Source organism: Crocodylus siamensis, chromosome 4 (genome assembly GCF_052110815.1).
Source record: "Crocodylus siamensis isolate JL-2025a chromosome 4, ASM5211081v1, whole genome shotgun sequence".
Classification (NCBI taxonomy): Eukaryota; Metazoa; Chordata; order Crocodylia; family Crocodylidae; genus Crocodylus; species Crocodylus siamensis.
The window spans coordinates 215,244,957-215,271,566 of NC_143398.1; the positions used below are offsets into that span (position 1 = coordinate 215,244,957).

At 44.2% G+C, this 26,610-nt stretch overlaps 1 protein-coding gene across 5 annotated transcripts in view; it reads left to right on the forward strand.

Annotated features, from left to right (window-relative positions):
- ACVR1 (activin A receptor type 1) overlaps positions 1 to 26,610 on the forward strand; it is a 114,795-nt gene that overhangs the window by 63,779 nt on the left and 24,406 nt on the right. For 4 of the 5 annotated variants that reach the window (XM_090045683.1, XM_090045685.1, XM_090045688.1 and 1 more), the window contains exons 3-8: positions 2,427 to 2,690; positions 3,160 to 3,377; positions 8,787 to 8,886; positions 14,112 to 14,153; positions 17,873 to 18,019; positions 25,431 to 25,706. In XM_090045683.1, the coding sequence (XP_089901809.1) occupies positions 2,427 to 2,690; positions 3,160 to 3,377; positions 8,787 to 8,886; positions 14,112 to 14,153; positions 17,873 to 18,019; positions 25,431 to 25,706 (1,047 nt within the window). The remainder of the gene's footprint in view (positions 1 to 2,426; positions 2,691 to 3,159; positions 3,378 to 8,786; positions 8,887 to 14,111; positions 14,154 to 17,872; positions 18,020 to 25,430; positions 25,707 to 26,610) is intronic. The other variant, XM_090045684.1, reaches the window with a different exon arrangement.

Sequence of the window (26,610 nt, forward strand, 5' to 3'; positions counted from 1 at the left end):
GTACGGTCAGTGGACACTTTGGGCGTATCCACCACATTTTTAGTTAGAAATGTTTCTGTGGGAGAGACTTGGCAAGGAGAATATAAATACAAGATGGGTTAACAGAAGTGAATGTGTATAGGTGAGTATTGAATGTGTAGTCTGATGGACAGTGGCTTGCAAGCTGTACCATCCAAAAATATGCTTCTTTTTTTAGTTGCCTGTGAGCCTACAACAGTACGTCTCTGCTGACTGTGCATAGACTGTTTGTTCTGCTCAAATATTCCAGAATTATTTTCTAGTAATTGCTGCCTTCCTCCCCCCAAACCTTTTCCACTAGTTTCCTTGATTACCAATATTCAGTGCTGAGTATATTAGGAAAGTGAGCAGAGGTAACATATCAAGACCACTGGGTGTGGTAGAAAATGCAAGAATGACATTGTAAGATTCAAGCTTACAGAGTGATTTTTCTATCCATGGAACTCTTAAATGGTTTTCTGCTTTTGTCTTTTTTCAGAAAGTGAATGGAAAAAGTTGTTAGGCAAGGCTGGGTCTTCTGACAGTGTTACTACTTTGCTACCTTTGTATACTGTACATTGATCAGTCAAAGTCCAAACTTGAAAGCTAATGTTCAAGGCCTTCTCTGTGTGGGAACCTCTGGGTAAATTAATCCAAATTAACTTTTAGATTGGATTAGTTAAACTGCATTCAGTTGTATTGTGTAGACAGTTTTATTCAGAATTAGTGGTCTTGCTTTGGGTTTACCTTAATTGATTCACAGAGTAATTCTGAACAAATTCAGAGCAATTCTGACGAAACTCTGGCTTGCATCCATAGAAGCTTCTCAAGTAAATCTCAGGATGTCATCCTTCTGCTATACTCGGCTTTGGTGAGGCTGTGACTGGAGTACTGCATCCAATTTTAGGCTCCACAATTCAAGAAGGATATTGAGAAGTTTGAGAGAGTCCAGAGGAGGGCCACATGCATGATCACAGGACAGGAGAAGAGGCCTTATGAAGGGAGGCTGAGAGCCATGGGACTCCTAAGCGTGGAAAAGTGCAGGCTCAGGAGTGACCTGGTGGCAGTCTACAAGTACATCAGGGGTGTGCATCAGGATCTGGGGGAACACCTGTTCACCAGAGCACCCCAAGGAATGACAAGAACCAGCTTTCACAATCTCCTCCAAGACCATTTTAGGCGGGGCATAAGGAAAAAATTCTTTATTGTCGCAGCCCCCCAGGCCTGGAATAGGCTCCCTCCAGAGATGGTGCAAGCACCTACTCTGGACTCCTTTAAGAAACGTTTGACTGCTTATCCTGCTTTGATCCTTTGACCTAGCTGACTTCTTGCCCTTGGGGCAGGGGGCTGGACTCGATCTCCCGAGGTCCTTTCCAGCCCTTATGTCTATGAATCTATGAAATATATGTAATATGTGTGCACAGAGGATTCATATAGTTTAATCAGTTTGAAATTTGCAATTTAAGTTGCACATTAAGCTGAGTCCTATATTGTGGATTCAGGCTGTACAGAGATTATGCAAGACTAGGGTTACCATGTCTGGGTTTTCCTGGACATGCCCTTTTTATTAGACCCCTGTGCTGCGTCCGGGTGGTTTTTTAAAATAACAGCAAATGTCTGGGTTTTTTGTTTTCGTGACCTAGCTGCGTCGGGCTGGGAGCAGTAGGCAAGGGGATTGGCTCTCAGGGGTCCTGTGTTCCCTGTGCAGGCTCTGACAAGCTAGATAGAGAGAAAGTGTTTGCAATGTGGGAGCTGCTTGGGCAGCGGGGTTGGGGAGGAAGGGGTCTGCGGGTCCAGAGTGCGGGATGCTGGCAGCACTGGGGGGGGGCAGGGGCTGTGGGTTGGAAGTGTGCAAAACACTGGGAGTGTCAGGGGGCTGCAGTTTGGGAGTGAGAGGCACCAGCATGGCTGGGGGCAGAGACTTGTTCTAGAGTAAGAGGCACTGGCAGGGCTGTGGTTCCGGGGTGAAGGGCACCGGCAGGGCTAGGATCAGTGAGTCTGGAGTAAGGGGCAGCAGCAGGTCTGGGGGGGTGTGGCTTGTCAGTGAGGGGCAACAGAATGGGCACTGGCATGTTGCTGCCCCTCCCACCATCATATTCCCCCTGCCCACACAAGTGATGGGTGTCCTTTTTTGGATGTGAAAATATCGTAACCCTATAAAGATGTGTCTTGAAAATGAAAAATAGGTATTTGTGCACCTTGAACGGTAGGGAGAAAGGTACGTCTTGAAATGGGGACTTCCATCTACTTAATACATCATATTGTAAAATATTCTCAATTCCTTCTAGCATTAATTTCTATTCAAATAACTTTTTCCTCCTTAAATGAAAGGCTATATTGTCTTCTAAATGAAACCAAGGGTAACCTTTGCTCATAACTGGAGTGCTGAAATAAAATATATGATTTTTCATCAATTGTCCCCTTTACAGATGATGAGCTGAAGCTAAACATGGTCCCCTACGAATGTGTGTGTGAAGGCATGTCCTGTGGGGCTGAAGATCGCTGCCGGGGCCAGCAGTGCTTTTCCTCCCTCAGCATAAATGATGGCTCTAAAGTATACCAGAAAGGCTGTTTCCAAGTCTACGAACAGGGGAAAATGACATGCAAGACACCCCCATCTCCTGACCAAGCTGTTGAGTGCTGTCAGGGATACTTGTGTAACATGAATATCACTGCACAGTTGCCTACTAAAGGTGAAAGGTTATTTTTTTTAAACAGCTCTTTAAAGAGAGAGAAATGTTTTACTGGGAGTTGCCTATACCCCAGTGGTACCCAGGGTTTCGGTGATGGTCAGGCTTCTGCTGCATCATTGGACTGGGAGTAGGATGGCATTGGTGTCAACCAATTCTGTGATCTGAATGGGAGGAAGTATTGGAAACTAAAATGCATAAAACAGAGATTAAGAACTCGCTCATGCTAGCTGTAATTAAAATCCATTTAAATCTTTAAAAGAGATTGGGGCTGTCATACAGGCCTTTCAGTGTATAAGTGATGGTAATGGGCTGTGTAAATATACATGAAGTCGCTTTGATTGTCCTGTGACCTCTCTTTCATTTCATTAGTTGGCTAGAAAGGAAAATGTCAGCCTTAAATTTTATTGTTTTTAAATGATTATCTGTGAGAGTCCTTAATCTCCCTTCTTTTTCCTGTTTTCTTACCAAGGGCAAACTCTTCAGGGAGAAGCTGTGGGTTACACTGTGGAAACACTAATCCTTGTTATAATGGCTCCAGTACTAGTGCTGATAATCTTTTCTGCGGTAGCTGTGTTGATCATCAGAAAAATCCAGAAACACCATATGGAAAGGCTCAATTCCAGAGATGCAGAGTATGGCACAATTGAAGGACTCATTGCATCAAATGTTGGAGACAGTACATTGGCAGTAAGTAAGCATTGTATGTAGTATAAATCACCTTAACCTTTCAACACCTCAGTTGGTTTGGGGTTGTTTTTCTCCAGTGGTTAGGTCTACACTAGAAACTTTCTGTTTTAGTAGTGTTGATTATGGATATGACAACCCTGTGTTTACAAAAGCCATAATATAAATCCAGTTTATACCAGAGTAAGAGTTTGTGTCAGCATAGTTTTATTTCACTTGGGGAACTGGGGTAATGTATATCGACAAAAACAGTCCTGTGTTCAGATAAGATGAGAGAGAAGTTGGGGTGCCAGCGGCACTAGCAAAGAATGAATGGAGAGTGATTCATGTTGCTTTATAGAGTCTTGTGAAGTTGAATGAGCAACAATGCATTTGTCTCCATGATGTTTAATGAATTCCTAAAAGGTAGCTAGGGAAGGGGGTGTACAGCGAAAGGGGATTAACACCCCACAGATGTATTTATGTTGACAAGGTTAGAAATTAGTGCCCTGTTCTTGCTTTGGGGACTCCTTTTGGATGCCTGGAGAACTAGTGAAATTTTAATGTCAGAAGACATGGAAACCAGAGGAGAGAAGACTTAAGGCTTTTTAAAGCTCTATTTTTGTTTGTTTTAGTTAGCATTTACTGAGGCTAAAAAAACTTAAACATCCCACATGGAAAAATCTTTAAAAAGAAAGATTCAAACCACTCCACCCACTCACTTGAGCATGAGAAAATGGTCACAATGGTTTTTTTTGTTCCCTATTGAAACTAGGAAGACACAACTTGATAGACCTGACATTTCTAAAATAAATACAAAGAAGAAAAATCACCATCTGTTTGGATTAAAAAAAGTCTTTAGCCTGTCTTATTTCACAAAGAAGCCAAAAAGCAAACATAATTCTCCCATAATATTATTGTAACACTTTAAATATGTTCATAGCTACAGAAGTGTTTAAGGAATGACTTAAGGAGGGAAAATGGGCCAAAGAACACAGATACAAAGATTAATAACGTGCTGCATATTTGGGTTTAGTATTTCCTGTCTCTGTTTTGATAGACCTGCTGTTCTTTGCCTGAGAGAGAAGTCAAATGATAGCCACTCAGCTTTTGCTTCCTTTTAAGAGGTGAAGTAGCTAACTGTAAAAGCTTATTTCAGTTTAACTGCTGTATGGTGCTGAGAATGAAGCTTCATTATATAGTGCAACTGAGTAGTGGTAATACAAAAAACTGCTTGTCTCGTTACACATTGATAGTATTCATATTACCTAATTCTTTTTATTATGTACTAGTATTTCCCCTGCATTGAGTATTTAAATCTTGGCGTTTATAATGCTGTCAGATTTGTTTGCATCTGGGATTAGTTTCCTCGGTGTAGTAAATACTTACTACAGTGAACTTCCTAACTGAAGAATGGAAAGAGTTGTGGCCTGTTAAAATCTTGTTTGTGCAGTCATTGCTGAAGATAACATTTTGCTTTCTAATACAAGTAGAAAGGAAAATGTTAGTTCACGAAGTGGATAAAAACTCCCAAGAAAGTCCAGTCCTTAAAACAAATAATTTGGCAAATGATTTTGTTTTTGAGTACACTTAAGAAATACGAGACTTCAGATTTTAACCAAAAAACCTGTGAAAGTGCAGTTTGTCACTAATTTATGAAAATTAATACATCAATAAATTATTTATTGTTTTTCCCTACCAAGAGAAGTAAATAGTTCATTAGTGATTATGCTTCCATTTGTGTCTCAAGTGAGTAGTAAAGTATATAAAAATGGATGGGTATTAAGATTTTTATGTTCAGGGTAGAAACAGATGTTATCTTTCGTTGCCTTTGTGCCATCATAAAAATTGCTTTATGGTGACAGAGTGCGGGCAATCTGAAGCTACCTCCATTCTCCCACCACTCTGGGATCTGCCCCCTTGGTTTTTAGGGGCCCTGTGCTCCCTGGTAATTCCTGTGCAGGATCGTGCCCCTTAAGCCTGGCAAGTGCCTGCCCGACTTTCCCCACTTAGAGACATGCTTTGGCAATCTCTGGGACTCATATATGGAAGTGGGGAAGTCAGAGGTCTCTTCTTCCAGATTCATCCAGAGATTGCTGGGGTATGTCTGCAAGCAGAGAATGCGTGGCTACATTGTAAGATCAATGGGTGAGACAACAAGCAGCATGTGTTCCACTCACTGAAGCAGATCTGTTGTGCCAGGACACATCCTGGCACAGATGATCCACTTCATTTGGCAACATCTGTTTTTAGCCCCTGTTGGAGTCTTACTTATTCATGATTTGATGAGATTAAAGTTTAAACTTTGCCACTTCCCATTATTTTTAGTACCAAAAAAACCCACACTTTTTAAACAAAAAGATTTGTCATTTAAAAACTATCAGGAGTGTTTAATTATACGTGGTACAGGAAGCATTTCAGATAGTGGTTTTATGTTTTTCATGATAAGACCCTTTCTGTAGTTACTTGTAACTTTGTCAGATTTGTATGTGGTTTTGGGTGAAACATTCTATGCTGAGTGTCTGCTTCAGGCTAAAATTTTCTGGCTAGGAATGTTCAGCTAGAATGGCTCTTCATTTCTACGAATGAGACATGCGGGGAAGTTTTGTTTATGTTAAAAAAAAAAAAAGTGTGGGGGTAAGCGGAGGAAGAGATCTGCAGACCTCTTTTTGGGAGCAGAACGTGAAATTTGGTGTAGGGACTACCATGCTGTCTGAATATGCCTTTTGCCATCCTGCCAAAAATGCGGCCAGTTTTTATAAATTTGTATCCGTAAAGTGGATATGTTAATGCTTGGTAGAGAGTTCTTGTTTTGGCATCTGAATTTACTGAAGGTTTATATGTGCACATGCTTACAGCTGCTACTTGTCAACCAGGCTGAACATACGCCATTTACTCCCCACTGTGTAAATGGGCATGTTCCTCTGAAGAGCCTCTGTGGAGTAGGGAGATGTTTCCAGTGTCTTCAGTATCTTCTCCCAGCTTGTATACAGGCATTGAAGAGTAGGAGGAGAAAGCAGGGTGATTTTGAAGTTGAAGATGAACAGCAGAAGGGAGGATTTAGGGACAGGAGTAGAAGTTGGTGTGGAAGATGGAGATGGAAGCAAAAGAGGGTTGAAGACCAAGGAAGGAAATAATGGGTATGAGGAGAAGGGCTGGGGAGGAAGGGAGAAGGAGCAGAAGTAGGATTATGGATAGGAAATACAGAGCTCTATATGGGCAGAATAAGGGACAAAAGCATCTGTAGAGGACACTCCCTTATAGAACCTGCAATTGAAACCATTATTCCTAAATTCCCATATTCTGTCCAGTAAATATCTGGACAGCATCCAAATATTCCCAGATACTTTCCTAATGTATCTAAATATATGAATCCATCCCCTTAAAATGGACCACTTTAGGTAATAGCCTTCTAGTGCTGCCTGTTATTCTCTCTCAAAATCCCCTGCCCTCCTTCTCTAGCTACAGTTTTGTGTCACTCCCCCTCCCTTAAAAAACAACACAAAACAGATGTTAAAAGAATGTTAAGGGATGTCAAGCACTGAATGATTGGGAAATTAAAACTGCTGGTGCAAGTGCAACCTTAATTTGGGTCCTTTTGTGTGCATATATTTTGATAGTCTTGAATTACACAGTTCTGTATTTTTTCCAAGGACTCAGTTCACAAGGTTGAGGGGGATTTTATGTATGTTCTCAGTAGAACAAATGGGTGGCTAGTAATACATTTTGCCAAATATTACACTTGACAGGTGGAAATAAGTGCAAGTTCGTCTTCACAGTGTTGTTTGTGTGTGTGGGGGGCCTCTGTTTTTTGTGTGGGGGGGTTGGCAGGAGGGGGTGGGCATCTGTGTTTGTGTTCATTTTGTTTCTGAAAGTTAGTTCTTTCTGAAGACGCATAAATGTCATATTGGAGTGTTCAAGTGCTGCCACCTGGTGGAATACTCAAAGTTTCCAATGCTAGGGAACAAGAATAAGAAGTTTCAGAGTTTAAATGTTCAGGTTTAAATGTGCATTTTACCTTTTGATCTCTTCAATTCTGAATTGTTTAAAAAAAAAGCTTTGCATGGAAAAAAATCCAGGTTCTAAATCTCTCTTTCAAAACATAAGGGATTCATAAAACAAATTTTGATCTGTGATATGAGACAACAGTAATTACTTATGGGAAGGTGTTCTATCTCTGCTTAGTCAAGTGACATTTACAGCACTGTGCTCTTCTGGTAATCTTTAATGAAAAGGTACAGAGCAAAGGGTTTCCCTTTTAAAAGTGAATGCTGTATTTTTACTTTCTAGTAAGTATACAGGGCCTGAAGAATCTTAAATTTGGTAACAGCCTAAGAAGAGAAATTTGTACCGTTTAGAAGGAAATCCTCCTATGAGACTGTTCTAAAACAGGAAGTGGATAAAAGGTTATTTGAGATGGTGACAAATAAAGGATTAAGGGAGCAAAAGCTAAGCTAAGACAGGACAGGGCATTAAAAGAATTTGAGTGGAATTTTATTACAGAGAGTATCTAGCATACTATTGGCAGCTCCCCAAGGGCAGCAGTACAGCTCATAATAAATGTTGCTCACTTTTTTAAATACAAGAAAAAAGGTCATTTAGAGGATACAGTGCAGTGGGTGCAACTGCCAACTGAAGAAGTAGCGATAGAATAACAATGTTAAAATTGAATATATTGTCTATAGAGAATTTTGAGCTTTTTTGTTTTTGTTTTCTTTTGTATTCCCACACCAAGGGTTGAAGTAGAAAATAGCTATATAGTATATAGTTTGTATTGTCCCTTTCCCTTCTTGGGTATGTCCTGACAAGCGTGCATGTGCAGTCTGTGGCACCTCAGACTGCTTTGATGCGCCACAAACTGCATGTGGCGCATGTGCACCTGTTCACCATGCTGCTAATTTGTGGCGCAGCAGCTTTGTGGTTTTTTTGTTGACACCTGGGAGGATCCCAGTGTCAAAAAAAAACCCTCCAAAAAACATGCTGCTGAAAATAGCGGTATGGTGCATGTGACAGCAGCGTGTATCACCAGAAAAGGAGCCTAGCTGGCCAGTGGCTGGCTTGGCACTGCTGCTGCCCTGGGAGGCCCTCAGGACCTATTCCACCAGTATCGTTTTGCTGTGCGCTACAGCATGTGTGTAGGGGTGTGCCTGGGAACAAATAGCAGCATAAATGTGTGCTGCTGGTATTTGTCCTGTGGGAAATATGCATGTTCATTGGTACATGCCCCTTAAGTGTAACTTGTTATCTTGGAATGCAAGCTCCTCAGGAATCTGTCTACTTCTGTACTATGGTTATCAGACCATGGTCACAATGCTACTCTTTTATAAATAATAATCGGTAAATAAGTAAGAAGTGTGGGTATGTGTGTTTCATGAATACATACATACATGTCCATTTCTCAATTGTTTTTCTTCTTGTTTTCCATTTAAACAGGACTTACTGGATCATTCCTGTACATCTGGCAGTGGCTCTGGTCTTCCTTTCCTGGTGCAAAGAACAGTGGCTCGTCAGATTACACTTGTAGAATGTGTAGGTCAGTAAAGCTCTTGTTTGTATTTCTCATGAAGCCTTGTAGCTGTATGCTGTGCTGAGTGAGCCACAGCTTCTGTTCTAAACATCCCTGTTCTTTCTCAGTTGATCTTAATCTTCTGGGTAAAATTTTCCAGCTTCAGCCCTCTGGGGAATTTTTTTTTTTTCAAGAAAGGTTGATGAAAGATTCACTTCAAACTAGTGTTTGAGAGATGATGAATATACTCATTACAACAGAATTTGGGAGAAACTTTATCTTAGATCAATCAGCTGAAGCTAGAAAGTTCAAACTTGGCTAATTCTGCTGATCACCTTGAAAGCCAAGCAAATTAGATGTGAAGGAAATCATGTTAAACTCATTTTTGTCAGGTTTGTAGAGTTTGAAATTGTTAATGTGTGAAGCAGAAATTTCTTGTGCAGGTGTTCAATTTAGTAAGTAGAGTTCTTTGGCTGTTAGATGGGCTAATTTAAGTTAGTAAATGTTGGTGATGTTAAGCCCAGTAGTTCAATTTTTAATTTGCATTTTTAATAGAGGTCATGACTCTCTGGCATCAGAAAGTCAAAAACTCAAAAATTACATAGGTTTGAGCTGTTTCAAAAGGGGTGGGAATGCAGGGGCACTCTTGCTCCAAGCTGGGGAGCAGCTGCTATGTTCTAATAGTTGTGCTGTGGAATGATACAAATACAGCAAAGCAGCTCCTGCTTTAATGCTGCTTCATCCAGTTTAAAGTTCATTCTAACACGCAGTATTTTAGAAGCTTGCCTCACAATAGCCACCCCTTCATTCGATGTGAGAGAAAACATTGTAATTAGAGGTGCACCGATACGTTGGTCCGATATTGGATTGGCACCAATGTAAAGAAAATTTATTATATTGGAAATTGGCCTGGTGTGGCTGATAATTTGGTTGATAAATGCCCGTGCATGTGCACAGCTGCAGTGCAGCGTGTAGGCAGCAAGGAGCACATCCTGGCAGCTTGGAGAGCTGCATATGCAGCTGGTAAGTCTGGTGTGGTAGAAGGGGAGGGGGGAGGGAAAGTGTGTGGGGGGCAGATTAAGGCCCCTCGTGGGGAAGGAGAGAGTGGGGCAGGGGCTGGAGCAGACTTTCCAGCCATGGCGCAGGACAGAGCTGCAGCTCATCCAAGGGCGCGGGGCAGCTCCTGTTGCTGTGCGCATCCCAGGAGGGTACGGGACAGGGCATGTGCTCCCAAATCTGTGCAGGGGGGTAGGGTGAGTTGCAGCTGCAGACTGGGGCTGGGGCTGCACTGGGCTCTCCTTGGTGTGTGGGGGCTGAGCTTAGGACTGAGCTTGGCGTGGGTGGCAGTGGTGTTGGGAGGGGACTATGAGGGGGCTAGGGCAAAATTTGGGGTGGCTGCAGCCCCCCAACCATAATCCCCTCCCAGTGCTGCCCCAGCCTGCCCTGAGCACAGCCCTGGCCCAACCACTGCTATGTGCCAGGAAGAGCCTGGTTTGCAATTCAACTGTTGTTCTTTCATTTAATACATTTTATTTGAATAGTTGATGCCCCATATTGAGGCTTTTGCAGAGAGGAATAACACTGATATTATGTTTTCCTAACTCTTCAGCTAATTTGTTAAATTTAACACTACATAAATGCTTGCTTTGGTTTTATCTAAGTTTCTCTTTCTAGAATATTATGATTCAGTTTTTGTATGCCAAACACTGAAATAGTCTTAACTTTAAAAAATGCATTTAATCTTTGCATGTGAAAGCCAGATCCAAAAAAAAGACCTGTGCCCCTGAAGTGAAACTTGGGTAGAAATGTAGGCACTGAAGTCTAAAACTGAGATCCTGAAACTGTCTGAACAAAACCTGCCTGGCCCTAGACATGCCTAAACTCTGCCTACCACTGGGAGGTGCCTACTTTGTGACTAAGTGTCTAAAGTTGCTCATCTACCCTCAAGTCTGAATGACGTAATACCTAATACATGCATAAGATCAGCTAGCAACTAGAAGATGGGCATCCCCCTCCTCATGGGTGGTGGGTTAGGTATGCCACTGGGATGTGAAAGATCTGGGTTTGAATCTCCACCAGCTAAGCAGCCAGTTGAATACGTGTCTCCTCTATATTTGGGAATATTCTTAAAACACTAAGCTGGTACATACAAGGGTTAGAGGGCAAGTATTTAAAAAGTTTTGGTGTTAAACTCGAAGGCACCTAAGTCTTTTATTAGACCTCTTAACTCTACTTGATTGCTTGAATTAGAAAAAGTTCTTTTTTTTTTTTTCTTCCCCTCAACAGTCTTTTAGTTCTGTCTTGCCAGCAGACAGTATTTTGCAGTCAACAAGTACACAGGTCTCTGAAGTGATCTTAGCCCAGTGGTAGACAAAGTCTGGCCCACAGAGGTTTTATCCAGCCCATGGTGGGTCCCTCAGTTGTGCCTGGCCCAGGTGCCTTCTGACCCGTGGCACATCCTGCTGCCCCAAGGTGTGCAGCAGGGCTGGGGCAGCTCCATAGCTGGACTCCAGCTCCCAGCAGCCCTGGTGGTGGTGGCTGCTTCTAGCTGCTGCTGGCCCTGGCTCCAGCCTCGTGGGGACCAGCCAGGACATGTGTGGGTGGGGCCCAAACCCTAGGCCAAGCGTGCAGTCCCAGCCCACCCCACGCAGGGGTGTTGGGGTCCCTGGAGCGCTCGCTCTGGACCCTCCTGCCCTGGCCATGATGAGCGGCTCTGGCAGTGTCTGGGCAGAAGCTGCTGCTGGGCACAGGAAAAGAAGTGGGACCTGGTGGCAGGTGCAGCTGCCTCCCCCTTACCATTGCCAGACCCTTCTTGCTGGCACTGCCTGGAGCCCATGCTGGGGCTGCCCTGCAGCCCCTTTGTGGCACTGCTGCCACCCGTGTTGCCTCTTGGCTGTCCTGGGCTCCTGCACTCAGTGGGGCAAGGTGGGTAGGAGCCACAGGGCAGCCCTGGCATGGGCTGTGGGTGGTAGCAGCAGCAAGAAGGGCCCAGCAGCAGCAAGGGGAGGCAGCTGCACCCACCATTAGGTCCCACTTTTTTCCTGCATTCCGCATCAGCTTCTGCCCAGCTGCCCTTGTTCATTGTAGCCAGGGCAGGTGGGTCTGGAGTGGGTGCTGTGGGGCAGTCACAGCAAGAAGACCCCTACAGCAATGAGGGGGAGGTGGCTGTGTTCACTGCCAGGTCCCACTTTTTCTTGGTGCCCAGCAGTATCTTCTGCCCAGATGCTGCCATCTGCACTTAGGGCACCATCACCGAATCTGGGGAGCAGGCCCTTCTTGGGGTAGAAGAGTGGCGTGGAGGCAGCACTGGTGGTGGCCGTGCTGAGGCTGTCTCATGCCTGTCCCCATCCCACATAAGGAGGTTTGGTAAGTTGTTGTGGGGGGAGGGGTGCTGACCCATCCCACAACAGCTTTCCAAAAATCCCTATGTGACCCACAGTCCCAAATAATTGCCCCACCCCATCTTAACCCCTGATGCTTGTAAATTTTGGCTTTCTTTCTGCTTGCAAGAGCAGGGCAGGCCAGTAAGGTGATAGGGGAGAGAATGGAGTAGTATAGTTACAGAAACAAGAGCCGTCCAGAAATATGGAAGTGTGTGGCCCATATTTGTGAACAAGGGAGCTGGGCTGAAACTCTGTGATATTCCTGTAGGAGTCCCAACATCAAATTTGCAGAGCCAGAAGAAAGGAGGCTAGGCAGTTCTTGATATCTTTTGGTGCCTGCCTGATCCAGAGCAGCTCCAGGGGTTAGCAGGCCTCCAGTATAACTCTAGCTGGGACACGTCAGGCAATTAGCTATAATAACTACGGCACTCTTCACTGTAGCCCATCATTAGTAAATCTAAACTAGAATTTACAAGAGGGTCCTCAGCCTTACAGTTGCCTATGACAGTTTCTGCACTAAGGAATTCTCATATGGTTGTGTAGGGGCCATCTAGTACTAATATATGCAATTCCAGCCCTTTTAAGTTGGTGCCAGGAGCATCCCCAGAGTCCGAGCTGTGGCTTTAAAATCTTGGCTTTGACTTGGCTGAGTCACCATACCTCTCTCTGCCTTGTTTTCTCATCTGTAAAAACAGGATACTGTTTTTCTCAGGGAAGGTGCTGAGGTTTAATTAATTTATCATAACAGCATAATTGGCTTTGTGGTGCCATATGAAGATTAAGAGTTGTTACCCTAAATAATGTGTTTGTTTTTTGGGAAAATGGTTTCCTGAGGATAGAGAGGTCTGGACTCTGGGCCAGGTGGGATTGCTTGTCCCAGTGCCATTCTGCCTTTGATTTTAATGTTCTCATCCTTAATTCTGTAAGCCACTGGAACGGCACATAAAAATGACTCTTATGTCAGTGGGACTCTATCTGGCATAACAGGGATATTATACCCCTTAGACTATAGAAAGCTTAGTTAGCCCCCTTCTGTCCCCTCCCCCACCATGGACCTCATCAGTTGATGGGTTGTCATGTCATATAGTTAGCTAGGTGCTAGGTCGCACAGCTGTATTGAGTCCCTTTGCCCCTCTTCTCCCTCTCTCCTTTATAATCCACCTGCAGAGGCCTTGTTGCTTTGGCTCTGTACTTCCACAACAGTCTGTGACCTACTTCTTTGACTCTTCATGCCAGAGCTCTTTTCCATCCCAACACTCACTCACTCCTGAATTCCAAAGTGAAAACAAGTGGGCAGTTTAATGCAGCACTTTTTTGGTGTCTGATTTTAGTGGGAATCTGTTAAATCTGCTTTTAGCAGATGTCCACATCTGAAACATCTAGTTCTGTATGTAGTGATTTATCTGGTACCAGTATTTCTATAGAGGAACTCAGAGATCATGTTCCAATGAGGATGGTAGGTCATTACCTGAAATTCAAGGGTTTTTTTTTAACTAGGGTAGGTAAAATATTCTGAACACAAGAATACAGAAAATTATAGCGCTCATGGAGCCCTACAGATGTGATGTTTTTCTTTTTGTTTACTATCCAGGACAATAGCAAAATTTCCCATTGTTTTATATATATATATGTTTTCTTTTTAAGCACAAAGAAGGAACATTAAGATCACTTGCTGAAAGGAGAGACAATATTTTAATGTTCTGCTTTTTAAAAACGGTACTCACGTTTTGAGTTTAAATACTAATATATATATTTAAAAAGCAGAACATTAAAATATTGTCTTTCCTTTCAGTAAGTGATCCTAATGTTCCTCCTTTGTGCTTAAAAAGAAAAGTAGAAGCTAAATTTATTTGTTTTCCTTCTCTACAGCAAAAGAAGAAAACAGGAAATTCTGTGGCCTGTGTATATGTGGTATGTCAGATTTAGATGTTCATGATGGCCTTCTGGGCCTTAAATTTTATAAATCTGTGACTAGATCTGAATCAGTCTCCCCCATCTTTTTGTTATTTTAGATTTTTACTTCATTGGCTGCTGTACTGTAGTAGCTAGGGGACCTCAATAAGAACTAGAACAAGAAGAAAATAAATGAGGTTATTCATTCCCTGCACCAGCAGACAAACAGTTTTGGGCAGTGTTGTGTATTGAATTTGTATTTAGCACTGGCTATGCAGATTAGCTGGGACCTAATAAATTAAATTCAACTGTCTAAGACCAAATTGGATTCCTGTATTCATTAGCTGCCTAATGAAGATCCAGAAGTTGGTTAGTTAGCTTCTTTCTGATACCACAGGATTTATCTAAAACCAGTTTTGATTCCAGAAATGATTGGTTTGATTATGAGTACAGTTGTATCAACATTAAAGGTGACGTATACTATTCTAACTATTCTCTTTAAGGTGGTAAAGAGTTTTAGTAATTTTAAAAATGACCCCCTAACCAAAATAACTATCAATAAACCAGGCCTTAATCTGTTTGCACTTGAATACACTTGCAGTTGATTCGTATGTACCAAAAAAGAGCCATAAACAGTGTAGGAATGGAAGACAGAATTCAGAGATGGGTAGTTGCCAAAGTCAACAGGTTGTAGTGCACTTAGATTAAGGCTACGGATTTTAAACAGCTAGCAGTCAGAAGCCTGGCATGTGGTCTGTGCTTCACTGTTGATTTATGAGTGGCTTGATGCATTGTCCTGAGCAGATCACGTGGGCAAATTTCTGCTTCCAATATACAAGTTGTTTGGGTACCATTTTGGTGTTCTACAGAAATTCTAAGCAATTCCTCAGCCAATCAGTTCTCTTCATATGTTGGATGTATATTTTTAAAAGCCCAGTTCCCCAAGATATTTTCCTTTTACATTTGGGATATTCATATTTTTAGCATTAACTGTAATGATAATTCATTTATCTTAAGAATTAAAAATAGAAAAATGTGTTCTGTATGCTAAGCATGTTGCTTTTTATTGGCTGAGTGAAGTGTGGCTCTATAAGGGCAGTGGCATTCCTGACTGTTTGTAATGCTCTAATTTCAAAATGCTGGGTGTGATATATTGCAGAATTCCAGGGGGTGTTCTAAATACCAGTGGATTATATCCCTCTTGGTCTTGGCACTGATTAAAACATCAGCAAAGCCTGAATTGGAGGAAAATTGGGGCCCAAAGGCTGCTAATGTTGGAGGTTGAGTTGTCTTTCTACCTCCCCTACTGCTTCCTTATATGTATCAGAAGTAGCAACTTGGCTTGCTCTGTAGCGATGGTCTCTCTACAGTCTGTAGCCTGCACTGTGTAATAAAAATCAAAGAGCTTTGTAGGGATGGGAGTGGAAGCAGGAGGGTGGATGGGGGAAATAAGAATCAGGGCCCTGAAGAAGATGGGAGTGGGCAGTGGGGAGGGAGAGGATGACTAAAAGAGAGGCAAGGACATAGAAGGGGAAGAGAGTTGGAGATGACGGTGATAAGCACGAATCTTGGTTTTCTCCAAATTTTAACCCCCCCCCCCCCAATTTTGGGATTAAAGTAACCCCAAATCCACATTTTCTCTGATTTTTTTAAATGACCCCCTTTCTCTTTTTCGAGAGAGGCATTTCATTTTAATCATGGAAAAATGTGGATTTGGGGTTAATATTTTTAGCTAAAAATTGGGAATTGGGCTTGGCCAGCTGCTCCTTGCTGCCTGGTGAGCTCTTGCGCTTGTTCTCTTTGGAGACTGTTAAGAAGCTCAGTGCCTGGCCTGGCTCAGCCTCTGTCATTGTGCCATCCAGCTTCTTGGTGCCCTTGGCCAGCTCCAGGAGCTGCTGGAGCAAGCCCATGCTGCGCGCGCCACTGCAAGGGCCGGGTCCAGGGCCAGCCTTGGCACTCCTCTCCAGCAGGTGAATGGGCCGCCATGCAGGAGCTGCTCCCCCAGCTGCATGTTCAGCTTAGCTAGCGTGGACACACACTTGAGCCCTTTCCCTGCCTCCTGTTCCTGTCCCCCTAGCCTGGGTCCCTTTCCTCAGCAGGGCTCATGTCCAGGAGCTGTAGTTGCACAGAGCAGAGCAGAAAGAGATTGCAGCATGCCTCCATCTGGGCTTTGGGCCGGTTTCACTCCACTTTCTCCCCCTGATCTGGCCATTTCTCCTGGCCTGCCTCAGGCAAAACTCCCACCCTGGGCTGGGAAGGCACAGAGGGATTGCTCCCTGGCTGGGAAGGAGGTTTGGGGGGGTCTTGGGTTGTGCTGAGCCACGAGCAGGGGTAAAAGCTGGACAGACTCCATGCCAGTGTGGGAAGGGAGAAGGGGGGGGGGAAGTTAATTCCCCTCTCTCTTCCCCCCTTCACCTGAGGCGCTGCCTGGGCTGCCAGCTAGCCACTCCCCACCACTGCTCAGGGACAAGCCTGGCAGGGCTACTTCCTCCTCCAGGCATACCCTGGCTACGGTCCCTGCAGGCCAGGGTTGGGGTTTAAACCCCTCTCTAGTCATACTGAGCAGCCTGCCAGGTCCTGGCTATGCCCCTTGCTCCCCCAGCTCAGCTGCCCTTCAGTCTCCCAGCCACTATGGAAGGGAGAGCTGCAGGTATGTAGCTTCATTTCTGGAATCAAAAGTAAATGTCTGTCTATTCACTTATTTCTCTGTTCAAGCTATGCAGGTTAGATTATTCTGCAAAGATTGAATCAATTCAGGCTCAGGCTTTTTAAATGTTTGTACTTAGCTGTTGTCATTTAGAATTTAAATATACATCTTTTTCAGATTCATAGAAGAAAATTTAGTCTTCTTAAGCATCTTGATAGTGCATCCAGTGTTTTACTGAAAGTTATTTCCACACCTAAATTGATGTTCACTTGAGTTCATGGATAGAGTTAAAAATAGTCTGCAAGGCTGTGAAAGAGGAGTTTACGTTACCAGGAGCAGCTAACAGACAGCAGGATTTAAGAAAAAGGGATAACTCGATTAGTGAAATCTAAGAACCATAAAAAAGGAGAGGGGGTCATTAACACCAGTGGAATCAAGAGTTTAGAAGGAATCCGGTAGGTTATAATGACCCATGAAGTCAGGTGACTCCCTGACCTGCTTCTTAAATAGAAATGCTGTTGCCACTATCAGGTAGTTGTTTTTAAACTTTGGGTGGACCAGAAATCAGAGGAGGGTTGCAATATCACCCCCTTGCCCCTCTCTTCCCCCCCCCCCAATTTATCTCTGCTTCTCAGCTTTACCCCTAAGAGTTTTATTATGATTGCCAGGCATTATGGTAGAAAACAGCCCTCAGCAGGATTCAAATATGAAGAGTGTAATGTCCTCAGGGAGCAGATTAAAAGAGTGTTTGTGCACAGAAACCAGTGTGGGGAAAGGCAGAAGTAGACAAGCACTATGGATAGTTAGATATGTGTATAAGAAAGATGCCTTATCCTTATGTTACTGTGAGAGATTGTGTTGGCTTTAATTATATATGTGTATATGTATTGCAACCTTCATATTGTGTTTAATATGTACTTATGAATTGCATTAATTTATGCAGCATTTGAGAGCAAGTGAGCGGTGCACAGCAGGCAGTGTTGTGTATTGAATTTGTAAATGGATAATTTCAGCTGGGATACTTGTTACAGTTCATTCTTACTAGTAGAGACTGCTGGTCAAAATTACCTGAATTGCTTGTTTTTGCCAGGAAAAGGCCGATATGGAGAGGTCTGGAGAGGGCAGTGGCAAGGAGAAAATGTTGCAGTGAAGATCTTTTCTTCCCGAGATGAAAAATCCTGGTTCCGGGAAACTGAATTGTACAACACTGTATTACTGCGGCATGAAAATATTTTAGGTAAGTATATAAAGCTAGCCAATTGTCTGTCAGGAATGACAGGGGTGTGCAGGGAAGGAGTCCTGTGGTTCCCCCCTCCTGTCTGGGCCTGTTCTCCCTTTACCTCCTGCTGCTTGGGGTCTGGACCTGCTCCTGACCCTCTCTGTCACAGTGTTGGGGGGGGGGGGAGGGGGGGAGGAGTGGGCCCAGGCCCAATGCAGGGGAGGACTGGGCCTGAGGATGGGGACAAGTTGGCCTGCTGTGGCAGGGGAAGCAGCAGGCCCGGGCCAACCCAGCAGTGGCAGGGGAATGGGAGGAGCGGGCTTGAACCTGACGGGGTGGTGGCAGGAGGAAGGGGGTGGGGGAGGAGTGGGCCCAGGCCCAAGCGGTGGAGGAGGCCTGCTCTTCCCCTCCCCCAGCTACTGCTGCATTGGGCCAGGCCTGTTGCTCCCCCTACTACCATGGTGGGTTGGCTTCTTTCCTGGCTTGGGCTCAGTCCTTATCCCCCCCCAACCCTCCAGGTTGGGCCTGGACCCACTCTTCCCCTCCCCCCACTTCTACCACCACAGTGCACCTGCTATTCCCCCAACCTGTGTCTCTCCTCCCCCCGCTGCCCCCATGACCCCGCAGCGTCCCACCCCCACTCCCGCGCTGCTGCTGCTGCTGTCACATGCGGGGTTGGGGAACTGAGGCCAGCTCCAGAGGTTTTGCTCCCCCCCCCCACTTCATTGTTGCCACCTGCAGGGAGCAGGGCTGTGCTGGTCTCACCCCCCCTGTTCTGTCCTCTCCATTGTCCCCACCTCCAGACAGCAGGGCAAGGAGCAGGCAAGACCAGTACAGCTGACCTCACACCGCCTCCCCATCCCATGTCCCCACCATCATGGTGGCCCTCCGCCATGCCACCAGCTCCTGTTTGAACGCTTGTTCACACTCTGATTGGCTGTTTGTCAGCCAATCAGAGCGCAAATAAAGCATTACGGACAGACAGACATAAGCTTTTATAATATTAGAATGGATGCAAGCATTCTAAGGGGAATGTTAGGAAAGAATGAGTTAATTGAGCAACAGTTTGGCATGTTCACTTTTGTAGGTAGCAGGCAGGTTTTGGCTTGTGTTTGGGGAACAAATGTGTTACAGGGAAACTTACAAGGAGAGGGGAAGAATTTAGAGCAAGATCCTGGAGATCTGAGCCCATGATCAAAGCAGTCTTCCTGGCAACAATGATCCGTTGTCTTAGTAGGCAGTGTTGTGATCTCCTGTTTGCTGGCAGCCCAGCATGCAGTGAGGAACGGACTGCCACCAGACCCTGTGCTATCACCTCCGTTTGTAAGGTCAAGTCATGTTGTGACCAAAAGGCAAAGGAGAGAGGCTGGTAATTTCTGAGAGTTGAGTCCAACACTGGGCCAAGAGAAGGGTGGTTCTGGGCCCAGGAACATTATGAGGAGTGGGCACAGCAGGGTGTTTTCATACAGAACAGCATTCTTGTACTATGTGCTTTCATGTGCAAGAGGTGGGAGGTGGTAGTGCCTCTCTACTCATCGCTGGTTAGGTCTCATCTGGAGTACTGTGTGCAGTTCTGGTTTCCACATTTTAAAAAGTTCATGAAGATAGAGAGGGTCCAGAGGCAGGTGACAAAAGTTGATCAAGGAAGGGCTTGGAAGACAAGTCATATGAGAAGAGACTGAAGGAACTAGGTATGTTCAGCTTGCAGAAAAGACCCTTAAGAGGTGACATGAAAGCAGTCTTCATATACTTGAAGGGCTGCCATAAAGAAGAGGGAAAGCACCTTTTCTGTCTTGCTGCAGAGAATAGGGTGCAGACCAGTGGCTTAAATTACCTTTCAGCAAAGGCAATTTAGATTGGATATCTGGAAAAACTTCTTCACTATGAGAATAGTGAAGCAGTGGAATAGACTGCCTACGGAAGTTGTGGATTCCATCACTGGAGGTGTTCAAGAAGAGGTTGGGTAGCCACTGGTTGGGGATTCATAGATGCTAGGGTCAGAAGGGACCTCAGCAGATCGAGTCCAACACCCTGTCTGGGCAGGAAAGTGTGCTAGGGTCAGATGACCCCAGCCAGATGCCTATCCACCCTTCTCTTGAAGACCCCCAAGGTGGGAGAGAGCACCACCTCTCTTGGAAGCTCATTCCAAATTTTGGCCACCCTTACTGTGAAGAAGTTTTTCCTGATATCTAGCCTAAATCTGCTCTGTCAGTTTGTGACCATTGTTCCTTGTTACCCCAAGAGGTGCCCTGGTGAAGAGAGCATCCCTGGCATAGCTATGCTTGTTTTCTATCATGGGTACTTTCCATGCTCCTAGGCTTTGATGGTTGCTGCCACACTTCCCTCATCCCCCCTGCTTTTTTTGGCTTTTAAGCCTCCCCAGGGGCATTAGGTGTTGGCTGCAGCTAAGGCTGGGAGCTTAAGTGAAGCATGCCAATTTTCCTGCTACAAGCAAAGCCAAGAGTTTCCTAGCTAAAGGGTCTTGAACTCCGCTCAGGGTCTGATTGATTGCCATATTTGGGGTCAGGAAGTAATTTTACCCCATGGTCAGATTGGTATGGACTGTGGGGGCATTTGCTTTCCTCTATAGTGGGGGGAGCAGCCCTCTACCCTGGATCTCTTGAGCGTGTATTGACAATATCTTAGAGAAGCAGAACATTGGCTGCTTTATCTAACATCCCCTGCTTTATCTGTGTCAGGTTAGAGTGTTAGGTCTGCATTGTCAGGGTTGATGGTAGTCTTGTGAAGAGTTTGGATTATGGATTGTATAGGATGGTTTGGATAGGAATGATCCTGCTTCAGGCAGGGTGTTGGCCTAGATGACCCAACAGGTCCCGTCCAGCCCTGCTTCTCTATGATTCTATGCACTCAAGTATTTGAACCTTAATATTCCTCATGACTTCCTGGATGCAGACATGTTGTTTAGGTATGAAAAAAGGACGTTAAAAACAGTAAAACTAGCTCTTAAGAAAAATTGTCTTAGTTGTTGCGTAAATGATGTGGATCTTTATGAGGCTATTGAGATTTACCTATTTTTAAGAAATTTTACTATCGAGTACAATGTGTGCCATAAACACACTTCCTAAGCTTGCACATACTAATAACTGGAACACAAGACGTTTCAAGCGTGTGCACTTAACCTGAAGGTAACTTGAGCTAATATAGATGCCACGGTCTTTGAGACTAGTGTACTAAATTTAAATTAGGTGATTGGTTAAAGATAGAACCCTTGCTTGTTGAAATACAATGCCCTTGTCTTCACCTTTTAAATATGTTAAAATATCATAGGCCTAAGGTTGCATTGTTTTCCTAGCTGGTGTCCTCCTGCACCCTTATGGGGTATTCCTACCTTCTAACTTCTACTGTCTTACCTTTGTAACTGTTATGTCTTGATTCTAGCTCCAGGATATAATCTAATGCTGTGTTGTGTCTTGTAACCTTATGTTCCTTACTATGAAACAGAGCACCCAGATTATCCATTTTTGTTACAATGTTCTTAACCTTTTTTCCCCCAGAGCTTATGTTGAAATCAAATTTATCTCCTTTTAAAGTTCAGGCTTCAATTAGAGTTGCTCTTCATAGTCACCTATTTTTCCTGTAAATAAATGTGTGTCCTAATATTTTTGATTATTACTGAGGCCTATTGCCATTTTTGTTACTTGTTCCTGTGACAGCTCTCTGCGTAGATCTAAATAAATGTGTTATTCCTTTAACTTCATCACACATGCACATCCTAAACTACAATTGCACTTTGTGCTTTAGGAGGGCCCTTTCCTTCCATGTGGACACAATCTCAACCTTTTCAGCTTTTCATTTCTTAGGATGATGCACCAGCAAGTCTCTCTAGTCTAGTGACATACTTACCTGTCTCAGTACAGACAGTTTTGTTAGGCCCCTTTTTGTTTTCCTGTTGAAGAATGTTCCAGCAGCCCTGTGGATCAGTGTCTTTAATGTTAGTCTCGTGTTTACTGAAATGATTTCCTTTGTTGTTTAAAAATAATACTATCACCCTCAGGGCATGAGTTTTTGAGCTTTCCTTCCTGAGAGGTTACTGATTTGGCTGAAATATTCATTGTCACCATATTCCAGTACAGTGGTGTTTAGTCTTTCTTAGATAATGGTCAAGAAAGATTAACTGTCAAGTTTGGCAATTAGAATGTTTAAGGTTCAGTATCAAGTAACCTTGCACTTTACCAAAAAATAATTGATTTCTTGAAAGAAAGCAGGTAGCAGTGTATCCTCTCAACTCCTCTGGGATACATCTCTCTGGGTTTATAATAAACATTACATTCCTGTAATGTACATAGGTGACAGGAGGAACATTAACTGCCTCCAGGGCAAGAGCTGTTCACTTCAATTGTGTGTAAACAGTATGGTATAGTAGGAGCAGCTCAATCTCTTTTTGCCTCCCAGTCTGGGTTTTGATCTCATCTAGAACTTTGGTTCTGAAAAGAGTTTGGGTTGGGGGTGAGGAGAAAGTTGTCCTTCCTCAGTTTACAAAACAAATTGTTCTTCTTATACTATAAAGAGAAATTGAGCCACTGTGAGTAGCTGTATTCAGTCCAACCCAGGTGAGCACCTCAACTTAATTACCTGGTATTTAGGTGAGACGAATTTGTTATGATAGTGCTCTAGTCTTTTGGTCTTGGCAAGCTCTGCTTGGCAATTTGCCACCATCTTTATGTCCTACTGATCTGTAGTTGGATGGGATATTTTTGGGTGGCTTAGGTACCTAGAGTAGTATAGAGCAGCCTTGAGGTTTTGCTAATTTGTCAGGCTGCAATAATCCTCAAGTGGTCTTTCCAGCATCTGGAGAACAAGCTTTTTGATGATCAACCCAAGTAAGCTTACCTGTTGGTGAAAGTTTGAAGGAAACATTTAAAAGATACGATAAATCATGACTGCCTTGATTGTGGGTGTATTTTTCCTGGCTATTATGAGTTCATAATCTGAAGATCTGTCATTTATCTATGAAGCAGACATTGATCAAATAGCTACTGTGACCAAGTCTACTATTCTTCCAAATACCTTTGGTCAGAAAGGAGAAGTATTTCATTTTCGAGACAGATCTCACTTCAGTCAGTAGTTTGGGCTATTTATAGCTGTCCATGTAGATCAGCATCTTTAAATCTGAAATGTTAACAGGTGTAGAATATGTCTGCCTGCCTGCTTAGCAGATTAGTCCACCTGAAACACACTGATACCTGCTCTTTGTCACCTGTATGGGCTGTTTCTTGGCTTCAAGTAAAATTTTTAAGTTATTGTTTTTGACCAATAAGGACTTAAAGAGTTAAAACACAGGGCTTGGACCTGAGTCTTAACTCTCCCCAGTGTAATACAGGTAGAGTCACAGGAGAGAGATGCTGAAATTGGACTTCCTGTGCAGGTTCCACAGCTTTAAACCCCCACTCTTGGACCCAAGATAGCTTGAACTAGTTGCTCTCCAGTGCAAGTTATAAAACTTAGGCATATAGGAGAACTTTTGGGTAGAGTGTAAATCAGGGGTGGGCAAAATATGGCCTGTGGGCCGGATCTGCTTTGCGAGGCCATTTTATCTGGTCTGCGGGGCCCCTAGAAAACTTTGGAAAATTAATATTTCTCTACCCTTGGGTCCTGCAAAAAAAATAACAGGAACCAAGGACAGTAGGACCCAGGGGAAGCCCAGCAGGCTCCAACAACAGTGGGCCCACCCAGCCCCGCCTCCCAGCCCAGAAGCCCCTTCCAGGGTTTCTGGGCTGGGAGCACATGGCTGTCCTGGAGCAGGAAGCTCAGGTAATTGGTGGGGGGGGGACCCTGGGCAAGGAAGGAGCAGGGGGTGGGGGAAAGTGGCCCCTCCCCATCCACTCTTGGCACCCCACGCTGCAGCTGCTTCCAGGCCTCATGGGGTTGACTCTGCCTGCTCTGGACAACCCCAGGCAGGCTGTGAGCGTCTGTGGCGCGGGGCACCGTCATGGGGCGGGGAAGAGGCCACTTCCTCCCCCTGTGCGCAGCTTTTCCCTGGGCTCCTTTTCTGGGCGGAGAAAGTGGCCCCACACCTGCCCCATGGCTGGCACCCCATGCTGTAGGCGCTCACAGGCCCCAGGCAGGCTGCAAGTGGCTGCAACGCAGCGCGCTGGGCATGGGGTGGGGAGGGGCTGCTTTCTCCCCCCTCCCCACATTCAGCACCGCTTTGTAACCCAGCCCCGCTGGCAGTGGGGCGGGTTACAAGCTGGTGCTGAGCACTAGGAAAAGTGGCCCCTTGCCTGCCTCATGGCTAGCACCCCATGCTGCAGGCGCTTGCAGCCTGCCTGGGGCTTCCTGTGCCTGCTCTGGACAGCCCCGTGCGGCCTGTGAACACCTGTAGCACGGGGCGCCGGCTATGGAGCGGGTGAGGGGCCACTTTTCCCCATGTTCAGCATCAGCCTCTTCCCTGCTGGCAAGTAGGGGGTTGGGGCTGTGCGCTGCCCTCCACCTGTACTGTGGGGCTGGGGGGGCACTAGGTGTAAGCAGGCAGGGAGCCAGTGGGAGCACGGGGCCCACACTGGTGTCCCGGGGCCAGTGCCGGTGGGGTCCAGAGCAGGGTGGCAGGAGCACAGGGTCCCAGCTGGCAGGGACTCTATGGAGCTGGGCCAGCTCCCCCCTCCCTGCTTGTGCAGCCCAGCCCAGCTCCACGGACCCCTGCCAGCCTGCACCCTGCTTTGGGCCCCACCAGTGCTGGCCCTGGGACTTTGGGACGTTTGGTCCCAAGATGGTGACCAGGTGGCGGGGCACCTGTCAAGGGGTGGGGCTACCCATGCAGACCTCGACAGCCTGCCAAAACTGGGTAAGTGGCCCTCCACTCAAAATAATTGCCCGCCCCTGGAGTAAATGATAAGCTTTTATAGTGGAGTGCAGTGCAGGTTGTTTTCTGCTTGGCGCTTTGATTGTTTTTCGTTAGAGTCAGATTAAGAGGTATATACCAATGAAATGATTATAATTGTGTTCAGGGTGATTAGAGCTATGGAGTGATGCTTATTTAATTTTGGAAATCTAAATAATATTTGATCTGGTTTTGATTATTGTAGCAGACAATTGCTGAATCGCTTTGTTCAAATTATTAGGAATCAAAGCTACAAACATTATACTTATTGTAATTCCTCTTGAAAACAAACATTATTTGGTAACAACCATAAAAATGTAGCAGTAGTGTCACAACTAAACTTTGAGGAGGTGAATGTTCTTAGAAATCTTATTTGTATGTCCTTTTTGTGGGCCCACAAATAAAACTTTACTGATATAATTCACTTAATCACAAAAATATATTTCAGATTTTCCTTTTATATTATTTTTTTCCAAAGTGACATTACAGCAGAAGACTGTTTCAATTTTGATTTTAAATGACAAGAACACTGTAAATGACATTTTGGTCATTTAGACTTGAAAGCTTTGAAATCTGATGTTGTCTTTTCAGGTTTTATCGCTTCAGATATGACCTCCAGAAACTCCAGCACCCAGTTGTGGTTAATTACACACTATCACGAAATGGGCTCTTTGTATGACTATCTACAGCTCACAACGCTTGATACTGTCAGCTGTCTACGAATAGTTCTGTCCATAGCCAGTGGTCTTGCACATTTGCACATAGAGATATTTGGGACACAAGGGAAGCCTGCTATTTCGCATCGGGACTTGAAGAGCAAAAATATCCTTGTTAAGAAAAATGGACAGTGCTGCATAGCAGATTTAGGTGAGTTTTAGTGTGCTAACAGCACAAACTGCATGTTCCTTATGTAATGCAAGTCCCTTAAAATTGCCTAAATGTATGTGTTTTGGAATTGTTTTGAAAATTATGACTGCCACTAGAGGGCATGTAGAAGTTAGAAAGTAATCTGTTCTAGGTGAATAAGCCTAGCATCACTTCTGATTTTTTTCAAGCCTCTTCCGTGTTGGATTAATTCTGTAGTTAGTTTTCATCAGTAAATAAAACTTTTACAGTTTCATAAATACTGTCTAGTTCAGAAAATGTGGTGGAGTATTATGACATTTTTTTAAAAAATAAGTTGGATCACAAGGGTTCCTTCTTTTTTTTCCTCCTTTTTTGTCATTTGTTGAGTGCTTCCTTTTTAAATTCAAGAGCAAACAATACTTTAGAGTTTTATCCATCTCTGAAGTAGTGGGAGTTAGTTTGGGCTGGGATCTTACTAAGAATGATGTATTTATGTACTTCCTGCCCCAAGACACTTTTTTTGTTTTTTAACAACTTAATATCATGCTGATGAAACTTATTGCTGCTTGCAATGTAAGACTTGACTCACTGACCCCAGCAGGTTTGATCATGCTTTGTGGAAGTGAAAAACGCACTTTCTGAATAACTGGTGTGAATTTTAAATTAGGTACATGGAAATGATGAGACAAATTAAAGCGAAGTGGCTCAATAATATGCAAGATCTTTTGGGAATGAGTGTTTCTATTTGAGCAAGAAGAAGCTAAAAGAAAAAAGAAGGTAGAACAGTCCTCTTAATATTGTACACTGAATATTATGAAATAATCACCTGGACTCCAAACACATTGAAGGATATTTCTTAGGAGGATCTATTTTGAATAAATCTCAATATCCTAGTGACCCAAATGTAGAACAATAAGGACTGGTG